Source organism: Salarias fasciatus, chromosome 12 (genome assembly GCF_902148845.1).
Source record: "Salarias fasciatus chromosome 12, fSalaFa1.1, whole genome shotgun sequence".
Taxonomy (NCBI): Eukaryota; Metazoa; Chordata; class Actinopteri; order Blenniiformes; family Blenniidae; genus Salarias; species Salarias fasciatus.
The window spans coordinates 17,192,149-17,212,394 of record NC_043756.1 but is presented as its reverse complement, the minus strand read 5'-3'; the positions used below and the strand labels follow the sequence as shown (position 1 = coordinate 17,212,394).

The window sequence follows — 20,246 nt, the reverse complement described above, 5'->3', positions numbered from 1 at the left end:
TCAGCTGTCTCCTCTCTCTATCTCGGTTGTTTATGCAAGTGTTCTTGAGTCAGGAAATTAGTTAATAAACTCTTCTGTGATTGGACGGCCTGAGCAGAGCAGCCAATCAGCGCTCTCGTTAGAGAAGCGTGTCACAATCCAACATGGCGGCGCGTGGTATTTGTTTGGTGTAAAAGTAGTCGACGCCGAAGACAAATACTCCATAAATTAAAAGAGAGTGTTATTTAATGCTACTTCCAAGGTCGCATATTGCTATGAAAGGGCCGCGATTGCGAAGTAATGGTTATTTCGACTCCTCGACATCTCCTTTGGATTAAAAACCCCCTTCTTTGTGGGTAGCCGAGTTCCTTTGGGGCTATGCTTGGGTGCGGAAGAGCACTACTCCCCAAATAAAAACAGTTTCTTCGCAAAGTTGAAGAAATGTTGGGGTTTCTGACAGCAAGGCAAACCGGTTTGGATGACCCTCTACGGCTGCGACGGGTAGAGTCAACGAGAAGGTCGGAAAAGGAAAATATTTTATATGGAGAGTATCTTTTTCCTGCGCTTTTGGGTGATCTACCGAGTGAACTGCAGATGCTTTGTGCAAATATAGGATCCATAAGTTTTACAACGCAGTCGGTAGATCACGCAGATCGTCCAAAAGAGCCTTACGTTTTGAACTGTGAGCTATGGTGTGTTTTCCGAGGCTTGCCGAATGTGTGACGTATATTTTAGAACGTGTGACGTGTTTTCGAATGTGTGACGTATTTCAGAAGGTGTAAACAAATCGGTATATTATATATCTCCTCCTGTTCCTGAATAAAATCACTTTTTTGTTGAAGGATTCGATATCTTGATTTGACCAAACCAAGCTTTTTTTTTTTTTTAATGCAATTAGTGACTGGTCCTAATGACTTTTACTATTCCAACTCTACCAATTCCTGTGAGTGTTGTTTTGGCCCCTTGAAAATGTCTTAATCCATATCTTCACAGGGTCCTCAGTCTGAAGTTGAACCCCGACAGAGACGTGGACCGAATTCATGGAAATGGCATTAATACCATTGACATTGAAGCCGTCGAGGGCAGATAGTAAGTCTGGTCAAGCTTGATTTGCAATACCTATGTAAAAAAAACACGACAGTTGCAGTGACTCCAGAAAATTGAGCTTTTGACTGGAAGATCAAAATTGGAATCGAGCCTTTTAAAAAAAGTCACTATTTCCGTTTGAATTGTGATAAGGTTGTTTTGCAGGTTTTGTGTTGAATAATGCAACATTGTATCAAAAAAGCTGGAAACAATTTAAAATCTTTTGTGAAGTGGCTCACTAGTAGTTATGGGTGTTTGCATATTGACAGCAATGTTACATTGTTTCTTTGTGTTTTTCTTTCAGGCTTTTTTTGTTGATCATAAAGAATGTGAAAATCGTTCAAAAGCAAAGTCAGTCACTTCCATCCCAGCAACTAAACTGGTCTAATAATTTCAAACCTAATGATATGAATGTCTTAAACCATCCAGAGGATGAAAAAAAGATCAATACATATATATCAGAGACAGAATTGAACTAAAAGGTTGTCAATAATAACATTATTTCAACTCACTTTCAACATATCTGTGGGTGTTTTCTGTTTTCTGTTGATTAAATACTGCAGAGGCTGGAAACTATTTTAATTGTCACCTCAAATGAAGAACAATGCAGCTCCTGAAAGTATGGGAAATTGTATCTTAAAACACAATCCATCCATCTTCTATACTGTTTAATCATGGTTGTGGGTGCTGGAGCCAATTCCACTTTACTATGGGCAACCGCAGGCACACAACCTACAGATTTATTTTTTATATTGTCATTTGGATGAAGTATTATTTATGTAAATCCAAAGATCAATACTTAAAACCAGAAACTTTTAGAAAAAATGTCATTTAAGCTGCTCTCAACCTCATGCGGTGAAAAAAAAATGTTGTCCTTGGGGAAAAAAAAAAAACCTACAAAATAATTCTGAAACAATCCAATCGCACTGAAAGTGGCTGAGTATTTGAACTTAAATAGTGTTTGATATTCTAACAGTCCTGATGTTTTAGCTTTATCCCTGTCTCTGCATTGGGTTAAAAAAAAGGCACAAAGTGAAGCATAATTTTAAAATGCTTGTTTTTTATCCTGCAGCATGCTATCTGGAGGCGCAGATGGAGTAATTGTCATCTATGACTTGGAAAACTTTGGTGGGAAACCACAGTACACCTGCAAAGCGGTCTGCACAGTAGGACGGTAAACACTACCCCATGTACTCCTTTAAGCCACTAGAGGGAAGCATTCTGTTGTCATGTCTGAACATCACTTCATTTAACCCTCAGTGTTTTCTCAAGGATATACATATTTCACAAAATACTTTCTTTTGCTTATGTTTTCCAGAATATGTCAAACTAAATCTTATCTTCTAACATGCAGTCTCTGTTATTACTGTATGTACATTTTTTTTTTCCAGATCCAGCCGCCATGTCCATAAATTCAGTGTAGAAACAGTCCAGTGGTATCCTTACGATACAGGGATGTTTGTCTCCAGTTCCTTTGACAAGACCATGAAAGTGTGGGACACTGAAACATTGAAGGTAAGGTATTTCAACCACTGATTCACTTTTTCTTTTCCATACTATTCAGTGATATTGTTGTACAACTAGCTTACCTGGGACAATAAAGCAGTAAAAACATGAGCAGTGTTAACTGAAGGGCTAAATGAAGTAATTCCCCCTGCAGTGTTAATCGGTGTTTCGTGTGGTAATATGAATTTCTAAAAAGATGGGAATTTTTCTGTAGTTAACAGATAAGCTCTAGTTGTAGTTTGATTTTTAAATTTTCCTCAACATTGCATTTTCATTTTTAGTTCTTTTCATCCTCTCTTTTCTTCTCTTTCTTGTGTTCTGCTTCATGCTTTCCACCTTTGTATGCCACATTGTCCCATATGGCAGGCCCAGAGCCGTGCTAGAGTTACACACTGGCACCACAGTTGCCTCAAAAGGTCAGAGAAGGGACAGAAAAGAACCCGCCGACCTTTCATTTAGTCCACTTGGCATGTTGCTGTCTCTGTGCCCCATTCAAGCACACGGATGCTACACACACACACACACACACACACACACAGAGATATTAAATTATGTAGTACTGTGTGTTCGTGCAGTAGTGTATGTTTTGCTTTCTTGTCCACACAGTGAATGTTTTTGTGTGATATTTTCATGCAAACAGAGCCTGCTCTGTGCGTGCGCGGGCGTGTGTGTGTGTGTGTGTTCGTACGTGCGTGTCCATTGGCCAACTCAATGCCGGTGCTGGCACACACTGACAGATGGAGCACAGAGAGGCTTTTTGTGGTTGCTGGAGAATTTGCATTGTAACCACCGCTGCTGCTTGGGTGAGCGGCCCGTAGAGAACCGGGCTGCTGTGCCCTCAATCGTAACGCCGTTTAAATTTTATCTCCATAATTCTGTGCGCTCCATCCCTCATATGGTGATACATTTACACCAAATGAACCTTTAAAGGCTGGATATTAATCTGGAATCTGTTTCTGTATTTAATATAAATCTATAAATACTCACAGCTGAGTTTCTACCTGACAGTGTTGTTTCCTGTTTTTCTTCCTCTCTCTCTCTCTCAGCCTGCTGAGGTGTTTGAGTTTGATGGCACCGTCTACAGCCACCACCTGTCCCCAATCGCCAGGAAGCACAGCCTCATTGCAGGTGAGTTTGTAAATGCACACGGCCTGAACAAGCCAGCTAGAGATTACCATCATGTATCATCAAAGCGACATGTACCTGCAGAGGACAGAAATGGGTCAGATGTTGGATATACGCCGACAGATTTCTGTGAGGAAGCATTGCTGGAATTTCGGCGTTCCCTTGTCACAAGCAGGACCAACTGGTTACTCACGCCGGCTGTGTCTGCCCTCCTAAAACGTGCACGCATGTGGGCCCGGCCTCGTCAACAATCCAGTCCCTGTGACACGCCTATTTGTCGGCGAGAGTTCACCACAGTCTCTGTCCGCCTTTCAGTTTCTTCTTGGCAACCCTCACCCTTCAGAGAGGTGAAAGTGATACTTGTCAGGCAGGTATTAAATGTCCCCAGAGTCTTCCCTTTAATAAAGGGGGATACATTTCAGGGAATCTGTTCCTAAAAAGCCTCATTAATTCTTCTCTGTTTTGTCTCCAGAGTTTCTAGTACTCCTCCCATGTATTCAAGATGAGAGTATTACCTCATGTTTATCATAAGTATGCATCAGCCAGTCTTTACACTTACCACACCTTATCTGTGAGAACCTGGGCTTCCAGTTTTTACCCTTCTTGGTGGGAGCTTATACTGTCACATTTGTAAAGATGAAACTATATTTGATAGTATCAAATAGGAGGAAAGTCTCATCGAGTAGTGAATTGCTGTATTTTTTCTTGTTGCTCTGCAAAATATATCATAAGTGGCTGTTTTATGTCTCTCTTGCTCAAATGCGTTTTGCAGTTGGCACCAAAAACCCCAAAATCCAGCTGTGCGACCTGAAGTCCGGCTCTCGGATTCACGTTCTTCAGGGTCAGTGTACTTGAGCGCCATATGTTTGCTCGCTGTTTGCTTCACACCGGCATGTTTAGTTGCACACATGCCGTACGTTTACCCGACATCATTTGAATTCCCAGGTCACAGAGGCGAAGTCCTGTCTGTGCGATGGTCGCCCAGATACGAGCACATCCTCGCCTCTGCCAGGTAAGCGCTTTGAGCTGCTTGCTCTCGCCTGTGGAGACTCAGCCTCTGAAACTGTGACCCGGTTTGCCCTCAGTGCCACATCAAAAGTATAATGCCGGGTACAGGACAACCCCCGCCATGTTGTGTCCCAGCAGCTCCTGTCATCTCACTTCACAGCCATCTGGCCAACATTGCAACCCGACAGTCAAGGATAATGGTGCCACATCACCACCGGATAGGCAGTGTAGCGCTCTAGTCGCCCCGTCAGTATGGCATATGGTGGATACAGTCCCCACCTGTTTTATGCCGCATTAGACCTGCTAATTAACCCATTGGGATCCATGTGCCTCTGTCTCTTTGGACTGTAAGTGATTTTAAAAACAACTGGCACGGAGAGGCATGCAGAGAGGAGAGGATGATATTCTATCACAGCTCAGCATCTTATTCCCAACAGAAAGTTGACCTTTAAAAACAAACATTAGGCTGCACGTCGACGAAATGTTTCAGTTGGTTAAAGCAGGTCAAAAGAATGGCGGATTGTGTTTGTGTCGTACGTGGATACGACATCCTGTTTGGTCAACATTGAAATTATATTGGTGGCTGCATAAAGCTCTGTCTTGATTAGTCTGGAGAAAGTAATACAAACAAATAATTGTCCAATTTCTTCCTCTAAGTGCAGATAGCAAAGTGAAAGTATGGGATGTGCGCCGCGCCTCTGGTAGCCTGTTCACTCTGGACCAGCACAATGGAGACAAGTCAAAAGCCTCCTCTGAAGCAGGTAGCATCGCTTTCTCTCCTCAATAAATTCCCCCTGATAGTTGTACTTGAAAAATGACGAAATAAAGCACTGGCATTAATGCAAAGGAAGTTACATTATTGACACTTGCCTTCTGTGTTGGCTTCATCTAGTTCACACGTTTAAAAAAATTAAAAAGTGAGATAGCTGAAGAATTTTAAATTAGATTGAAAGGAACATTCAATTCAGCGGCTCTAGTTTTGGCAGAGCCACAGAATTATAATTACAGTGACGACTGATGCTTCTCAACATATACTTAAAGAATGTATGCAGTGCAACAGCAGTGTTGTTTTCCTCACGTGTAATGTCAGAAAACTATGAGGTTGTTCAGGTTAGCTATACGTTGAGTTATTCTCTGAAGGAAAGGTCAAACTTCCTGTTCTGAGGTCTGTTTGTGATTGAAGTGAAGAGTCAGAAGGCAACAAAAACAAACTGCAATTGCAGCAGTTTTTCTCAAAAGTTCTGTTTAATAAGAGGGAACCATTTTGTTCTCGCTACTCGAACACATCCAGAGTTCGTCACTGATGGAGAGGTGCAGGATGTCTTCAGGCAGACGGCATGTACAGTGTACCGCCTCTACAGTGGTGGAGGAAATTAATGGAACCCGCGCTGTCGCCTTGTTTTACATTGTGCAGTGAACACGGCCCATAACGGCAGAGTGAACGGCCTCTGCTTCACCAGCGATGGCCTGTATCTCCTCACAGCTGGAACCGATGACCGCATGAGACTGTGGAACAGCGCCAGTGGGGAAAACACACTGGTGAGTTCAATGTGAGGGAGTTTGTGGGGTTGAGTGTGGATGTCTGTTTTTTCGCCAAATTTTTTTTATTGGTAACCTAAACTCTTATTTTTAAATTGCAGTGGGTGTTTAGCAGTTTCTCAGCTCTTCTGTGCATGCAGTTACCTTTGCAATGACATTGGAGTAAATTCAAGCATAAATAAACCTAATAAGCCACTTTAGTTGAATTGCTGCTAACACTTGATTTTGTTTTAAGATTTTTTATTATATGATTTCATCATATGGATAGAGATCTCTAACATAAACACATATGACACTTCTTGACATAGTGACACACAGATATAATCTATATCACTATGCTGCTCTGCAGAGGTCATTATCTCAACAATTCATAATTTGATGAGATGTTGGATCGATTATCCAATATATTTAGTGCTATATTAAATTTGATAAGTTCTGTATGCAGTTTTTTTCCCTCATTAAAGAAGCTGTTTCTTGGTACATTTATAAAGTCATAATCTCCCCAAGAAGTTAGGAAAGTGCAAGATCCGCTGGGTGTCAACTTCTGATGTGGACATTTAAATGTGACAATAAATTGTAATTTATAACTCATTCATCTTCTAAATCTCACCTTTTTATGGTTTATTGCTTATTGTATCCCATTTTTGTTCTTCACTGGAACATAGTTTAGCTTTTATTCATTTTTTTCCTCATTTTAGTTTATATATTATATATTTATTGTATTTCAGACATTTCACTAGATTTTTCCGTCTTAACAGTGTGTGTCAGTGAGTGAGTGATATAACAGTAATGTGGCACTCACCTCGCTGATGACATTGTAGTTGCAATACAGAGAGACATAAACCACATAGTAAACCAATAACCGTTATGTAACAAGTAAAAGTACATGAATGAAATGACATTCTGCAAATAAATCAACTACAACATGTTGCTTCGGGATATTGATTTGTGTTTTATAGTCAAAGGTGACTTGACTATGTATCCTTAATGGGCATGAAATAATTCTAAGTAGTTTTTTTTTCTTTGGGTATCTTTGACAATCACCTGTAAACCACTTTCAGTGACATCTATGTCTGAGAAGTGCTACATAAATAGAGATCAAATGAGTGATTAAAAGCCGGAATGCTGCAGTCTGAATGAGTACAGATTAGATAGATTAGGCTGAAATGACTCCTCCTCGTCCTCGGATCCTTCTAGACAATGACGTATCTCGACTTAATGCTGCTTCGCAACTTTATGCCAGGGTTAGTAAACAAGCCTCATGCTCTTTCCTGTGTGGAGCCATGTTAAAAGTAATTTCTTCCATTGTAAACCTGTTTGAACCAGTTATTTTTTTTATGATCGGCATTGCTGAAAGTTTGCGGTGAATGAGAGAAACGGGAATGTATGAGTTGTTAACAACTTGAAAACATGCTAAGAAATATTGTTACCTCTTTAAAATAACTGGAAACTCATGTATGCATTCCAGCTTTAAGCGAAGTTCTGATTGTGGGAAAAGGAAGACCCACGAAACCTTTTTCATGACAGAGACCTGCATGGTACTTCAAACAAGCTACAATTCAAGCATCTACAAAGAAAGAGTATTTGCATTTCCAGTTTCATTCACAGCCTCACACCAGATAAACACAGTCGGGTGAAGCCTGGGGAAACTATACGTTTGCCCTTGGCGTTCTCACAGCCTCCTGTTCTAATTTCCTGCTCTGCTGCTCCGTGCTGCCGTTGCCATGGTCGACATTTTTCCGCCTTCAGGCTGCAGCTCCACTATGGAGGAAGTTAAGGGGTTGAGGACCTTCTCTGACGAGCAAAGATCAACCCAGGGTTTTTAAGGGCCTTTGAGGAATGTCAGAAGTGTAATGTGGACATATGAAAGTCCAGCTTTCCTGTTTTCTGACTTTGCTCTCTACACCTGTCAGACTATATAAATCCTGGAAAGCTTAAACCTACACTAAGGAACTTTTCAACCTTAATAAAACATTTTAATATCTTTTGTGATGATACTTCGACTTACAACTAGTTGAATGACCCCTCTGTCACGGGCTGAGGGCGTCAGTATTGCTTTCACTTGGACTGAGCAGCTGTGAGGAGGGTGGTAGGAACCCTGCACACTAACAAGCTCCAAATGTGCGAACTGCTTTACGGCATGCGTCACATCACGATATAACATTGTTTAGCCACCATTAGATTCATTTAGATTCATTACCTCGTCGCTATCCGTCCTTCACACAGCCACTGGAAACAAATGTAGGCGAGTTTAGTCCGACAGCATGCCACCGGGAGCAGCAATTTACGACACCATGTGCTAGGCCTCATGGGAACTGTAGTATTCGGTCAGGCAAAACACTACCGCTTTTGTCCACTGGCGCCGCCAAAATCAACGAAAACTGAAAGTTCCTTAGTGTTGCTTTAATTTCTTTTTTTTTTTTTTTTTTTTTTTAATTATTTCTTTAAGCTCTTAAAAAAATAAAAAATACAGGTGAAAAAAGACAACTCCCTGTTTTTTAAAAACAAAAATGCTTACTGTGTCTTCACTCAACAAATCACCCATTCTGTTGCTCTCAGCAATCACTGTGTGGCGCGATTCACCATCGTCTGACCTTTGCGTCATTTCACTTTTTCAACCCTCAGGTGAATTACGGCAAGGTCTGCAACGAGAGCCGTAAAAGGCTGCAGTTCACGGTGTCTCGTGGCTGCAGTCCAGAGTTTGTGTTTGTGCCGTGCGGCAGCTCGGTGGCAGTGTACGCCCTCCACACAGGAGAGCTGATCACCATGCTGAGGGGGCACTACAACAACGTGGACTGCTGCGAGTTCCACCCGGACTACCAGGTGAGACGCTCCGATGTGCGTACTGGTACAGGTGCACCTCTGTCCGCAGCGTTTGCCTTTCCATCTGTCTACTTGTGTTTGTTCTTCTCATTTCTCTTCTGTACATTTAAAGATGACGGACGCAGAGAGCCTGAACGGGTCTTTCTGTTTGATTTCATCGCCTCAGCTCCAGCAGGAGCTGTTAAAAATGCACAGTCACCATGGCAGCATCAAATGAGCCACTTCCCTCCGACTAATGACATTATGAAGTCAAGTTTTGCTGCTTTAAATGCAAATTCTATCAAAGTGCCTTGAGCCTGCACACCAACTCTGTTAATGTTTAGAGCATCAGAGTAACGCTATGTCATTTATATATCTATCAATTCAAAATAAAATGCTGAGAATAATGTGGGCCTCTTGAGATTCTTTCAGCTCGCAGTGTAGTTGATAGTGAGGAGAGTTACAGTCTCTTCAAAGTACTGACTTTTTGACCAGTGTGTTTATCAATAGCCTAATGCCTAATGTTGATGTTGTGTCTCTTCAGGTAACAGTAGGATAATCTGTACAAAACACCTTAGTTATTAGATAACAATAGAATAGTTGAGCTTTATCGTCATATAGGAAAAGCGGATGTCCATCCCACAATGTCCTTATTGGGCAATTTCATCATCCGGTGTCTTGTAAAGTGTGTCTCATACTTGAGAATGTGGTTTGGCAGCTTGTCACTCCAGAGAGTTCCAGGAAGGGACACCTTGTCCAAAGAAAAAAAAAAAAGTGTTGTACTGACTTTTTCATGTTTCTGTTTGATGTAGTGACCATAATGAGTCCCTGAATGCGGGCGATGTCTCCCCTGAGCTCGCTTGCTGTGCCTGGGCAGTTTGGAGCGCATTAATTACTCTGCTCCCGGTCCCAGTTATGCTTGTTAACGCTGCTGCTGATGTCACTTCAGTGCTTTAAGATGAAGGTTGTGCTGAGAAAGCTTTTTTTCCCCCTTTTTTTTCACCCCGTGTGCTCGTGTCCCTGTTCCATGTACGCAGGAGCTGTATAGTGGAGGTAAAGACTGTAACATTCTAGCGTGGGTTCCTGTCCTCCGTGCCGCGGACGTTGAGGAGGAGGAATCGAACCGTGAAAATAAGGTGCGAACCAGCCCTGTGCGACTTCTGCAAATGTGTAATATTTCGGGTCGCTTCCTACATTTTGTGCAGTCCCAGCGCAGATAACTGAAAAATAATTTTGCCAGTTGTTTCTCCAGTCATGACAGATCAGCTCATATACTGTTAAAATAACTTAGTAATTATGACTTCCAGTTAAACAAAATAATAAAAAGAAAAAAAAATCTGATATCATGAATGCTCTCATAATTGATTTCCATTACTTAGAGGCTAAAATTATAAAGGTTAAAACAAAAAAAAAAACAATTATTAACAAAACAATTCCCCTGAAAATAACCAAACGTATTTATAATCCAAAGGACCACTACATAAAATATCACTGTAAGAGCAAATTAAAACCACAGAGTTTTGGTGATTTCATTCAGCATAGTCAGTGTTGTCTTTGTCACGATATTCTAAAAAAAGGACATTTCTGTTCAGATCTTCATCTGAGGTAACGACATTACATTGGTAAGTGAGGGAGTTGACTTATTGTCTTCCTTCAGGTCCAATTAAAAGTCATGGACCCTTCAAAAGACCACAGTGTTTCAATACTTGACAGTAATAAAGATGCTGTGGAATATTGTAATGCTGAGTTGGGGAAAAAAGACTCAATGTGACTGACTTAAAAGTATTTGGCATATGTTTGGAAAAAAACTCGCACTAGTTTTGTGTGTGCAATGCTTTGCTCAACCACAGTTTTTCAAAGCTCATCATATTTTCACATGAACTGACTGGAAGAAAAGGATGCTTCTTAACAGCAAAGGGGAAAAAAAAGAGTGATTTCACAATTTAAACAAGTAATTGAATGATTTATTATATGATTCACATCAATTTACAGTTATTACTATCTTAAAAAAAAAAAAAATGCCAAAGTTATCCAATATGGCTCCTTGCTCAGTAATCGCTTCAGTAGAAACCTTTGCATGTTTAATATGGACTCTGATGACAGTACATAACACACATTCATGAACTGTTTGCACATACTGTGTCCAAATATTGATTTCATTCTTTGTTTTCATTCTGTTGTTTTTTGGCCAGGGTGAGGTCACCACTAACCAAACGTCATCCGAGGAATTTAAACTGTGACACCTCAGTATCTGCTCGCTCACAATGAAAGAATTACATCCGCTCAGCTCCTTTATTCTGAGTTCATGTCAAGCTTATTGAATTACAAATCCTTCTACTAGTTTAACGAGTTGGAATTCTTTGACTAGTTCAACTCGTCGATGCATTAAAGCCGCGTCTCACGTTTGACAGTGACATAACATTTCCTATACAGTGTGATTTGCTTTCAGATTAAAAGATGACGTTTGTAACTGAGCTGCACGTCTGGCTTGTTTCTTCACAGGGTGCTGCTGGCCAGTCGTCTGTGAACCCGGCCTTTCAGGACGCATGGAGCAGCGATGAAGACTAATGCGGATGTTTTGAATGTGCGGTCTGCACACACAAATGAACTCTCATCTGTAATAATTGGCCTGTCAAATAAAAGACAGGTGTAGGAACGCCGATGAAGGTTTAGGGAAATGGTCCTGTTTGAAATTTGCCTACACAGCAAAAGACTTGAAAGTTAAACAAATGATGTGATGAACTGTTGTCCATCTTTGTAAATCCATTTGTTTTTTTTTTGTACATTTTATTTTATTTGAAAGTAAAGCCAACTTTGTCCTGTGTGCATTCTTCTTTTAAACTGTTTTAATATTCTTGGTCATGTTTTATGGTCAACAAGATTATTGGTTTGAGTTGAGCTGAGTTAGGAGGAGCTCACCCATAATCCTGACATGGAAGGAACCAGGAATGCAGCACAGATTGTATTGTTGAGAAAAATTAGCGTATGTTTATAAGCCTGACTGTCAGCTCACAGTGAAACCAATGGCCTGGAGTGATACTGAAAGCTCTGGTTTTGACATACCTACACACACTAGTAATGTTGATTTTGCTCCTGTGTAAACATCCAATACACTGATGGAATCAAACCTACTGATGATTAGAATAAGATGGACAAATATTTATCCATGTGTTCATATTTGGAATATAAATATGATTAAATCTACAAATATAGTTCCATATTTTCTAGACAGCTTGAATTTTTTTTGGATTTTGTAAAAAAAAAAAATGTTGAGCTTGTCAATCCCACTTTTTACAAAAGTAAAAGTAAGAAATTGTACAAAACTCATTTTACTCTCATTAGGTAATCCTTGAGTTTTCACATCCTGTGAAAATACAAGCATACAGTACAACATAAACCTTGTAATCATGAGTTGCCACTAAGCAAATAAATAAATAACAGAATTTAATGTTATGCCTTTTTGAGGGTCAAACGTTTAACATTCCTGCTCTGTACATCTGAATAATGTGACTGACCATGGACATTTTATACAGATGATGATTGCCTGCAACTGACAATGAAAATAAAGGCAATCAGAAAGTAAATTCTTTCAGAGTTTGGAAGAGAATTCTGTCTAACATTCACTTTTCCAAAACACTTTCCCTTCTATACTTGAGTGAAAATCTAAGTGTAGTTTTATTTTTCAAAGCTATTAAGTACAGTATGAAATTTTTCAGAGTGCAACATGAATCTGATGGGATTTCTTTTTTTTCTTCTTTTGCTCTGAAACCGATCGATAGTTGCGTTTGAGGCTGATACACTGTTGTGAAATCTTGCATAGTTTTCTGTGAGCCATCTGTGGAGAATGAACTGAATGCTTCATTCTTGTTCGACTACATATCGACCAATCAGGACGCGAGAGGGCGTGGCCAAGGTGCAGACCCGCCCCCTCGCTATGATAAGGACGGAGGTGGGCTCAAGCGTCAGTGACACACCTGTCGAGTATCTGCAGGTGAGGAGGTGAGCAGGAGCTCGAGCTACAATAAAGGTCAGTAAATCATCTTTTTTGTCCTTTAGGAGTAATTTTTGTAACTTACAAACGATAGAATGGTAGAGGAGACGCCTGGAAGCACAGCGTTTGTCATTACTTGAACGTTTCCTGTCGCGAGAGGTGAATGGTGCCTGTTGAACTTGTTTTCCACCTGCTGCGTCACCTGCTCCTCGTGAGGATTTTCCTGGCGTGGAGATGTTACCGGACGTGAACAATTGAGCTCATTAACTTCTTCAATGCTGCTGTAAATATACATTTATTAAAGTGACATTTGGTTTTGACTGAACTTTAATGGCTGACAATGAATATTTGAGTCACCCATGATGAAGTTGTGCCTTGGGAGTGAAAATCTTTACATTCAAATCCCAGACTATAGCATTAATTGGCTTGTCAAGGCTTGTCAAGTCTTCCATTTATGTTGAGACAGACCTTGCCTTCCTACTTCTTGCCCAATGGGCCTGTCCAAGCCCCACTGTGGTAGGCACGCCTTGAAAACCTGTCCTGTGGGATTGTGCACAGACATGGAGTCATCTCTTTAATCAATTCATTTGCAGCTGGATGGGACAGAAGTTTTACTGGATGCAACAATAACCTCATAGATAGGAGCTGTGGATCTGTTGGATTTCTGCTTGGCTGAAGTGACATGTTGAAGAGAAGTTCCTCTTAGAACAGAAATGCTTCCTGAACCAGTCAGGCCAGTTAGTATTAACTCGGTGAACCTGGCATTAGCCAAGGTCTACAAAAACCTGTTTCAGACACGTTTGTCTTAGCCTCACACCAACGTCGACTGTGTATCTCCCATTTTAAGTTTTGCTATATTCTTACAATATGTGATGAAGATGCTCTGTAAGCACAGCTCTGATACTATCACTTCATGCAGATGTCGAAGTGGCAGGATTCAACGCTTGAAGCCGTTTAAAACACAGATGATGTTGTAGCTGGCTTTCAGTTTTTCCTGAATCAATTCTGTTGACTTTTTCCCCCCCAGTGGATACAAGAGGCAGACTGACCTCTCTTTGTACTCTCTTCACACTCTTGTCTTTGTCCTTAAATGCTCAGGAAAGCAGCCAGAATGTCCTCACAACGGAGTCTTTGAGACTTTTAGTATGCTTTGTTAAATACATTGTATGGCCACAGTTGGCGTAAACTGATTAGTTTCTCCTATATATTTGTAGCTGTTATTGAAAGGCAGTTTGTATTTGTTCTCAGAGTAAATTTAATGTTTACCCAGTTTGACTGAAATGCTGAACAGATTTTAATATTGAATATATAAAAAAAAAAATACAAATTGACCTTACCTTTGCTCCTTGTAGGTGAACTACAAGAATCTTGACTGAAGATGGAGTTTAAGAATATAACGTCATCTGCTGCGCTTATTTATGATGAGTTTATTCAAAATGCAGGTGAGTATGAGCATTTTCACCATGAAAGTTGTCTCAAATGTGTTCATTTATAGTTTTGGAAATGCTCCTTTACCTGAAGTATTTGTGTTCACACTTTTTTATTGTGCCATTTCATTGCAGACTCGAGGACAGGAAACTGGTTGCTTATGTCGTCTCCTCTTCCCCAAACGATAATCATCGCAGCGTACATCTACTTTGTCACGTCGTTGGGGCCTCGAATAATGGAGAACCGCAAACCCTTCGACCTGAAAGGCGTCCTCATCGTCTACAACTTCAGTGTGGTGGCTCTCTCGCTCTACATGTGCTATGAGGTGAGTCAACATTGTTTTTCTTCACTTGTTGCAGTAATGATATGAAATGTGACTCTGGAAGCTTCTGCTCTGTGATGCAGGCGTGCACAGGGTGTGGGTATTGGTATCTCCCATTGTCCTCAGTAATAGCGCATACTTTTGGTCCCATTAAATACATTTTTCATTTCTCAAAGTTAAACCTGATCAGCAGGTGATTTTTTTTTTTTGAGTATCTTGGGCCTTACCTCATTTTTAAGGGTGTACGTCATCTCAGTAACGACATGAAGTCTTTTAGTAGTGGTTTTCGTGTCTTTACTTCGACATGATTCTGCTAAAACTAAATTATGCGCAAGCTATTTTCTTCAGCACTGTGGCTGGTGTGTATAATAGAATTTCCCTCAAAGTATTTCAAGTCTACAAAATCTCCTGTATGATTTGCTTTGAAAAGGCAAATTTATTTATATAGCAGCATTCAAACACAAGACAGTTCAGTGTTTTACGAGAACATACATGCATAAGGCAAGATCAGTTTTTGAGCTATAGTTAGAATTTGGTAGAGTGCTGCTTGCTTCTGATTAACTCCAGTTGTCTCTATCTGTTGCAGTTTGTGATGTCGGGATGGGGAACAGGTTACTCATTTCGCTGTGACCTGGTTGACTACTCTGAATCACCACAGGCAATGCGGGTAATTTGATTTAAATGTTTTTTCTAAATGTGCACCAAAATCTTTTCTTTTCCTCAAGGATTAAGGAATTTCTTTTTTGTCCTCTAGATGGCGGCAACGTGCTGGCTTTACTATTTCTCAAAATTCATTGAGATGTTGGACACAGTAAGTGAATCAGTTGGTCCCTTCTGACATTGTCAAATTCAACTCCCCAGCTTTTCTTAAGTACTTGCTTCTTTTCAGATCTTCTTTGTGCTGAGAAAGAAGAACAGCCAGGTGACGTTCCTTCATGTCTACCATCACTCCATCATGCCCTTCACCTGGTGGTTTGGCGTCCGTTTTGCTGCAGGTAAAGCTCACTTCCCGTATCTAAAGTTTGACTGATTTCTCCAGACACCTTGTCACTAACTGCGCTCCCTGCTTCAGGTGGACTGGGAACGTTTCACGCTCTTCTCAACTGTGTTGTCCACGTCATCATGTACTCCTACTACGGCCTGACCGCTATGGGCCCCAGCTACCAGAAGTACCTGTGGTGGAAGAAATACCTCACGACCATTCAGCTGGTATGTTGATTCACCAAACGAAGAATTCCTTTTCCGCCCCTAAGTTTTTCTTAAGACGTTAACCCTTGTTTTTAATCATTGGTCCCCAGATCCAGTTCGTTATGGTGACCAGCCACATCTCCCAGTATTTCTTCATCAAGGACTGCCCCTACCAGTTCCCCATCTTCATCTACATCATTGGCCTGTACGGCCTGATTTTCCTGTTTCTCTTCCTCAACTTCTGGTATCACGCCTACACAAAGGGCAAAAGGCTGCCCAAAGTGCTCCAGGCTCAGACTTGGGCACACCACACCAACGGAGTCATGAACGGGAACGCAAGTCACGAAAAAGATGAGTAACGCAGGACTCCGACTCGTGTTTGACTTTATCGTGAGCTTGTCTTGTAGTCTGAATTCCAGGCCTGCTTTATGTGGACTGCATTTCCGACTGCTGTTCTACCTGCAATAGACAATCTGTTCAATATGACCAAAGCTGTATATGTAACGTTTATTGAAACATGTGAAAGGATTTTATTGAGCTTTCTAATTACGCTGAAGGTAAAGCCCAAGTTTTGCTATGAAGACTTCCTAATATCTCATTTTTCTGCTAAAAAAAATATAATTCAGTGTCAGAAAAAAATGATTCCAGTGTTTTACAAAGGGCTTCATCTGCATATAAGACTGTGAGGTCCCTTACCAATCTCACACTGTGCATCTCACGTCAAGATTACTCGTCACATTTTTGTCTTGGTCTTACTTCTCATCAAACTTTTAGGAACTCCTGTTTAGGTTATTTTAAAGGTATGCACTGAAAAGTTGAGGTTTTTTTATTTCACAAGATCTAAACGGATGCGGACGCTCAGGAGTTGAGGCTCCACATGCCGCATCCTTCAGGTTTCATAGCAGATTACTGGTTGCATGCATTTTCTTCCCCCCCCCCCCCCCCCCCCCCCCAAACCACACCCAGTTTGGATTGCATGACTTCTTCACTATGGCTCGAGTCACCGCTGCTGAAGGTTCAAATGTTGGGATCAATTTATCCACTTGACTTGATTTTCCTATGAAGCAGTATTGTGACAGAAGCCAGAGAGACGTCCTGCGGTTCTTGTAGGATCCAGAGCAGAGCTTTAGCTACAGACATGACTACTACCTTACTGACTCGTTTTGCAATATAACACTCGATGATGCCGTACAGAGTTTCATCAACAGTTTAGTTTTCCAGTCAGAAAACCTCCACCAGCATTTGATTCATGAGTTGACGCTGTGGTGAACGTTGCTGGAGTCGACGCCTGTGGAGTAGTTTGATATCTTGTTATGATGAACGTCAGGTGAATAACACTCTGCTCCTCTGGTGACTGAGGACGCAGGATCCAGCTTTGTGTGGAAGGACTTGGGCTTTTTTTTTAATGTTCAAACCCACCATGATGCTAAAGGTTTACAGAGATCCGATTCATACAAATGTGAGTTGTTTTCAGTTTCTTGTCCCTTCCTAGACCAATGGTTAAAATGTAAGAATTATGTAACATGTAGTGTTTATATTGTTTTTTTTATGTATTTATACAAAATAAATGATCATTGTACTTTAAAATGCCTGGTTTTCTCCTTGCTTGAGCTTGACTGTGTGGTAGATACTTCTCCATGCTGAGGAGCCAGTTGAAGTGGTTTGGGTATTTAACCATGTCAAGTTGAGACTGTGAAGTGAACACTTTAGCTGGAATACTAGAAATAATTAAAAGGTCCCTTGAGAGGAGTTAGATTCTGAGACTAAGTTTGCATTTCTTATTAAATTCAAAACAGCAAAGGCTCATTTTCACACTCGATTGAAACTTCAAACTGAGCTCACTACAGTCTAAAATTTTGGGCAAGATTTTCTTGAGAAATTTCAGGTTTTGCAAGTTTTGCCATAATTTCTGCAAATGACATGATAAATGTGATATTGGTGCTTCATCTAGACTGCAATACACTATGTGCACCACCAGGATGAGCTGATGAGCTGAGTTAGAAGTGCTGTTCTGTCAGTTGCAGAACAGATGAAGGCAGATGAAAAAATTTTCACCTTCATGGGAAACTGGACCCCCATGAATCTGGCTCCACACATCATGCTGTAACACTCCTTTAATTTGCAGGACACCGAGTGGTCTCGACTTCTGCAGAACGAGCTGTGAATTCTATTCTTCAGTTAATTTGGCCAGAAGTTTGCTTCAGTGTTTCCACAGATGTGCCTTTACAAGACTGATAAAGCATTGAGGAACTGATAGGCTTTCAAATGCATTTCAACCAGCAGGAAAACCTTTTTCTTTTGTTACAACAGAGAAACCAATGTGAATGTTTTCCTGTGAGGTTATGCATCATACCAGAAGCTTCCTTTGCTAATGTCCTTCAGAGGCAGCTCATTCTGTCTGCAGACAGATACATAACGGGTCCAGATGTGCAAAGATGATGGACGAGCTGCCCTGAAGACTACTGGATGTGACCAAGCACACACATGCGAGATATTCAGAGAACTACAACCTACAGAATGAACATATCTGTTTCTCTCTTCATATAAACACGTGGCACGAGGAGTAAAGCCAAGCGGCTAAATGGCGAGATGAGAACAGGCAGCAGGACAGCTCAACCGCTGGAGGGCATGGATGATCGCTCCCCACCATGATGAGTTCCAACAACCCCTGTCTGTCTCTGAGCCACCCTCGCAGGTCCTTCCCTGGTCTGAGTGTGGCAGAGGCCGCGATAACTAGGTCATTATCAGGCTGAACGTGTGAGACAGCTCATCATGTCAAATATGCGGAACACAAATGAAGCGAGTCAATGACCGCAAATTCGTTCCTGCCTTCAACCATTAAGACACATGATTTTATTCTTTCGCGTATGTCAAGAAGATTTCAATCATGTTTGATCTTTTCTGGGTTTTCATGTTTGCTTCTGGATGAATAAATGCATTTAACAAGGACTTAAGGAAGAAAGAGAATGGGAGTTGGATGACTGTCAACTTCTGTCATTCCACACATTTTGGAGACTCCAAGAAAATACTTATATGTGCCATAATGTCAGAGTCATTAGCTGACTGAGTCTCGATTCGGTCTGACATGTTATCCCAACAGTGGCTGTCAGATTGATTCCATAATTACATTTTACAAGCTCTAATTGTATTTGCTCAGTGACATTTTTTCCCCCCTAATTGTTTCATATTTGAAATGGACCATTAATTGTAGTGTTTCAGTCTGACTGTATGGATCAGGTCGTATATGTGTCAAATTGTATTTCTGTATGTTGTGAACAGATTGAGAACATTCCACAAAATAATCAAATCAGTTCTGATTTCTGACATGAGCTTTTTACTGAACATCTCACTTAGTGGGTTCCCAAGATTTGTGGTTCGATCTCCATCTTGCACTGACTCCATGTCAGAGTGTCATTGGGCGTTAATGGTGAAACTTTCCTTTTACTGCATTCGCCTATAATTTAGTGCTGAGCTGTAACCGACTGTGAATCACAAAACGTGGTCCTGTCTGGTCCAGAGAGACCTCACCACCGGAGTCGTGACTGCAGACAGAAAACAGAGAGAGAAAGGCTGGATGGGAATCATTTTCTCCGTGACTGCGATAATTCGTCAGGTCATGATGCTTCCAGGCGGTCGCAGCATCATCATGAGTAACCACAACTGTAAAACACGGCTGAGTTTTTTGGGGGGTTTTTTTTGTTCTTGTAATCGTGACTGCTGTTCTGAAATGGTATCTGTCTGCTGGTCGATGACAGCCTCCTGGAAACCTTCCAGTTAAGGCCGACAATGATCAATGAGACAAACTGATTCTGAGGGAGAAGCCACCACGAAAAGTTACAAGATGAACAACAAAGCAGAAAGAAAATTGTTCTGTGATAAGAGAAATCTGTGTCCAGTGGCTGAGTTAATGAAGTTGAATTAAAAGAGATAGATGCAACCAAGACAAATGTGTGTGTTTGTGTGTGTGTGTGTCTGCAGCTGTCAGCAGAGAGCAGATGGTTCCCCGACAGTAATTATTGGTTTTTTTAAAAATAATTGTAGGTATTTGGTGGCACTAATAACACCCCCATCTTCCTTTGTCCTTGTTTCTCTCTTTTTCTCCTCTTCTCACAATTGCCTCTGGGTGAAAAGTGAGGATGAGAGTGATTTGGTTTATTAAAATTTAAATAAAAGACACAATCAGAAGGCTGAAAGTAATGTGCCGCCAGTGTTTGGCTCTCATTGTAACTCCACAGCAGTGTCTGCTTTCATTTGTAAGACATTTGAATACTG

At 40.9% G+C, this 20,246-nt stretch overlaps 2 protein-coding genes across 2 annotated transcripts; both read left to right on the top strand.

The window, feature by feature from the left end:
• Nucleotides 1-146: 146 nt before the first annotated feature.
• On the top strand, nt 147-11,869 carry ercc8 (excision repair cross-complementation group 8). Its single transcript, XM_030104851.1, has 12 exons — nt 147-497; nt 973-1,068; nt 2,138-2,239; nt 2,457-2,580; nt 3,618-3,699; nt 4,469-4,537; nt 4,642-4,708; nt 5,362-5,465; nt 6,119-6,243; nt 8,869-9,066; nt 10,083-10,181; nt 11,548-11,869. The coding sequence occupies exons 1-12, from the start codon at nt 421-423 to the stop codon at nt 11,611-11,613; spliced, it is 1,209 nt and encodes a 402-aa protein (XP_029960711.1). The 5' UTR covers nt 147-420; the 3' UTR covers nt 11,614-11,869.
• A 1,135-nt stretch (nt 11,870-13,004) lies between these two features.
• Nucleotides 13,005-17,561, top strand: elovl7a (ELOVL fatty acid elongase 7a). Its single transcript, XM_030104852.1, has 8 exons — nt 13,005-13,072; nt 14,389-14,478; nt 14,599-14,789; nt 15,373-15,453; nt 15,541-15,597; nt 15,676-15,781; nt 15,859-15,995; nt 16,085-17,561. Exons 2-8 carry the CDS (start codon nt 14,415-14,417, stop codon nt 16,331-16,333), a joined length of 885 nt encoding a protein of 294 aa, XP_029960712.1. The 5' UTR covers nt 13,005-13,072; nt 14,389-14,414; the 3' UTR covers nt 16,334-17,561.
• Nucleotides 17,562-20,246: the final 2,685 nt, after the last annotated feature.

What these genes read in the sequence shown, in the direction of transcription:
- ercc8 (XM_030104851.1), top strand. Translation starts at nt 421, where the DNA reads ATGTTGGGGTTTCTGACAGCAAGGCAAACCGGTTTGGATGACCCTCTA. An exon ending in CCAGTGGGGAAAACACACTG is followed by an intron (nt 6,244 to 8,868) that starts GTGAGTTCAATG and finishes TTCAACCCTCAG; the next exon opens with GTGAATTACGGCAAGGTCTG. An exon ending in AGTTCCACCCGGACTACCAG is followed by an intron (nt 9,067 to 10,082) that starts GTGAGACGCTCC and finishes CCATGTACGCAG; the next exon opens with GAGCTGTATAGTGGAGGTAA.
- elovl7a (XM_030104852.1), top strand. Translation starts at nt 14,415, where the DNA reads ATGGAGTTTAAGAATATAACGTCATCTGCTGCGCTTATTTATGATGAG. An exon ending in AATCACCACAGGCAATGCGG is followed by an intron (nt 15,454 to 15,540) that starts GTAATTTGATTT and finishes TTTGTCCTCTAG; the next exon opens with ATGGCGGCAACGTGCTGGCT. An exon ending in TCATTGAGATGTTGGACACA is followed by an intron (nt 15,598 to 15,675) that starts GTAAGTGAATCA and finishes GCTTCTTTTCAG; the next exon opens with ATCTTCTTTGTGCTGAGAAA.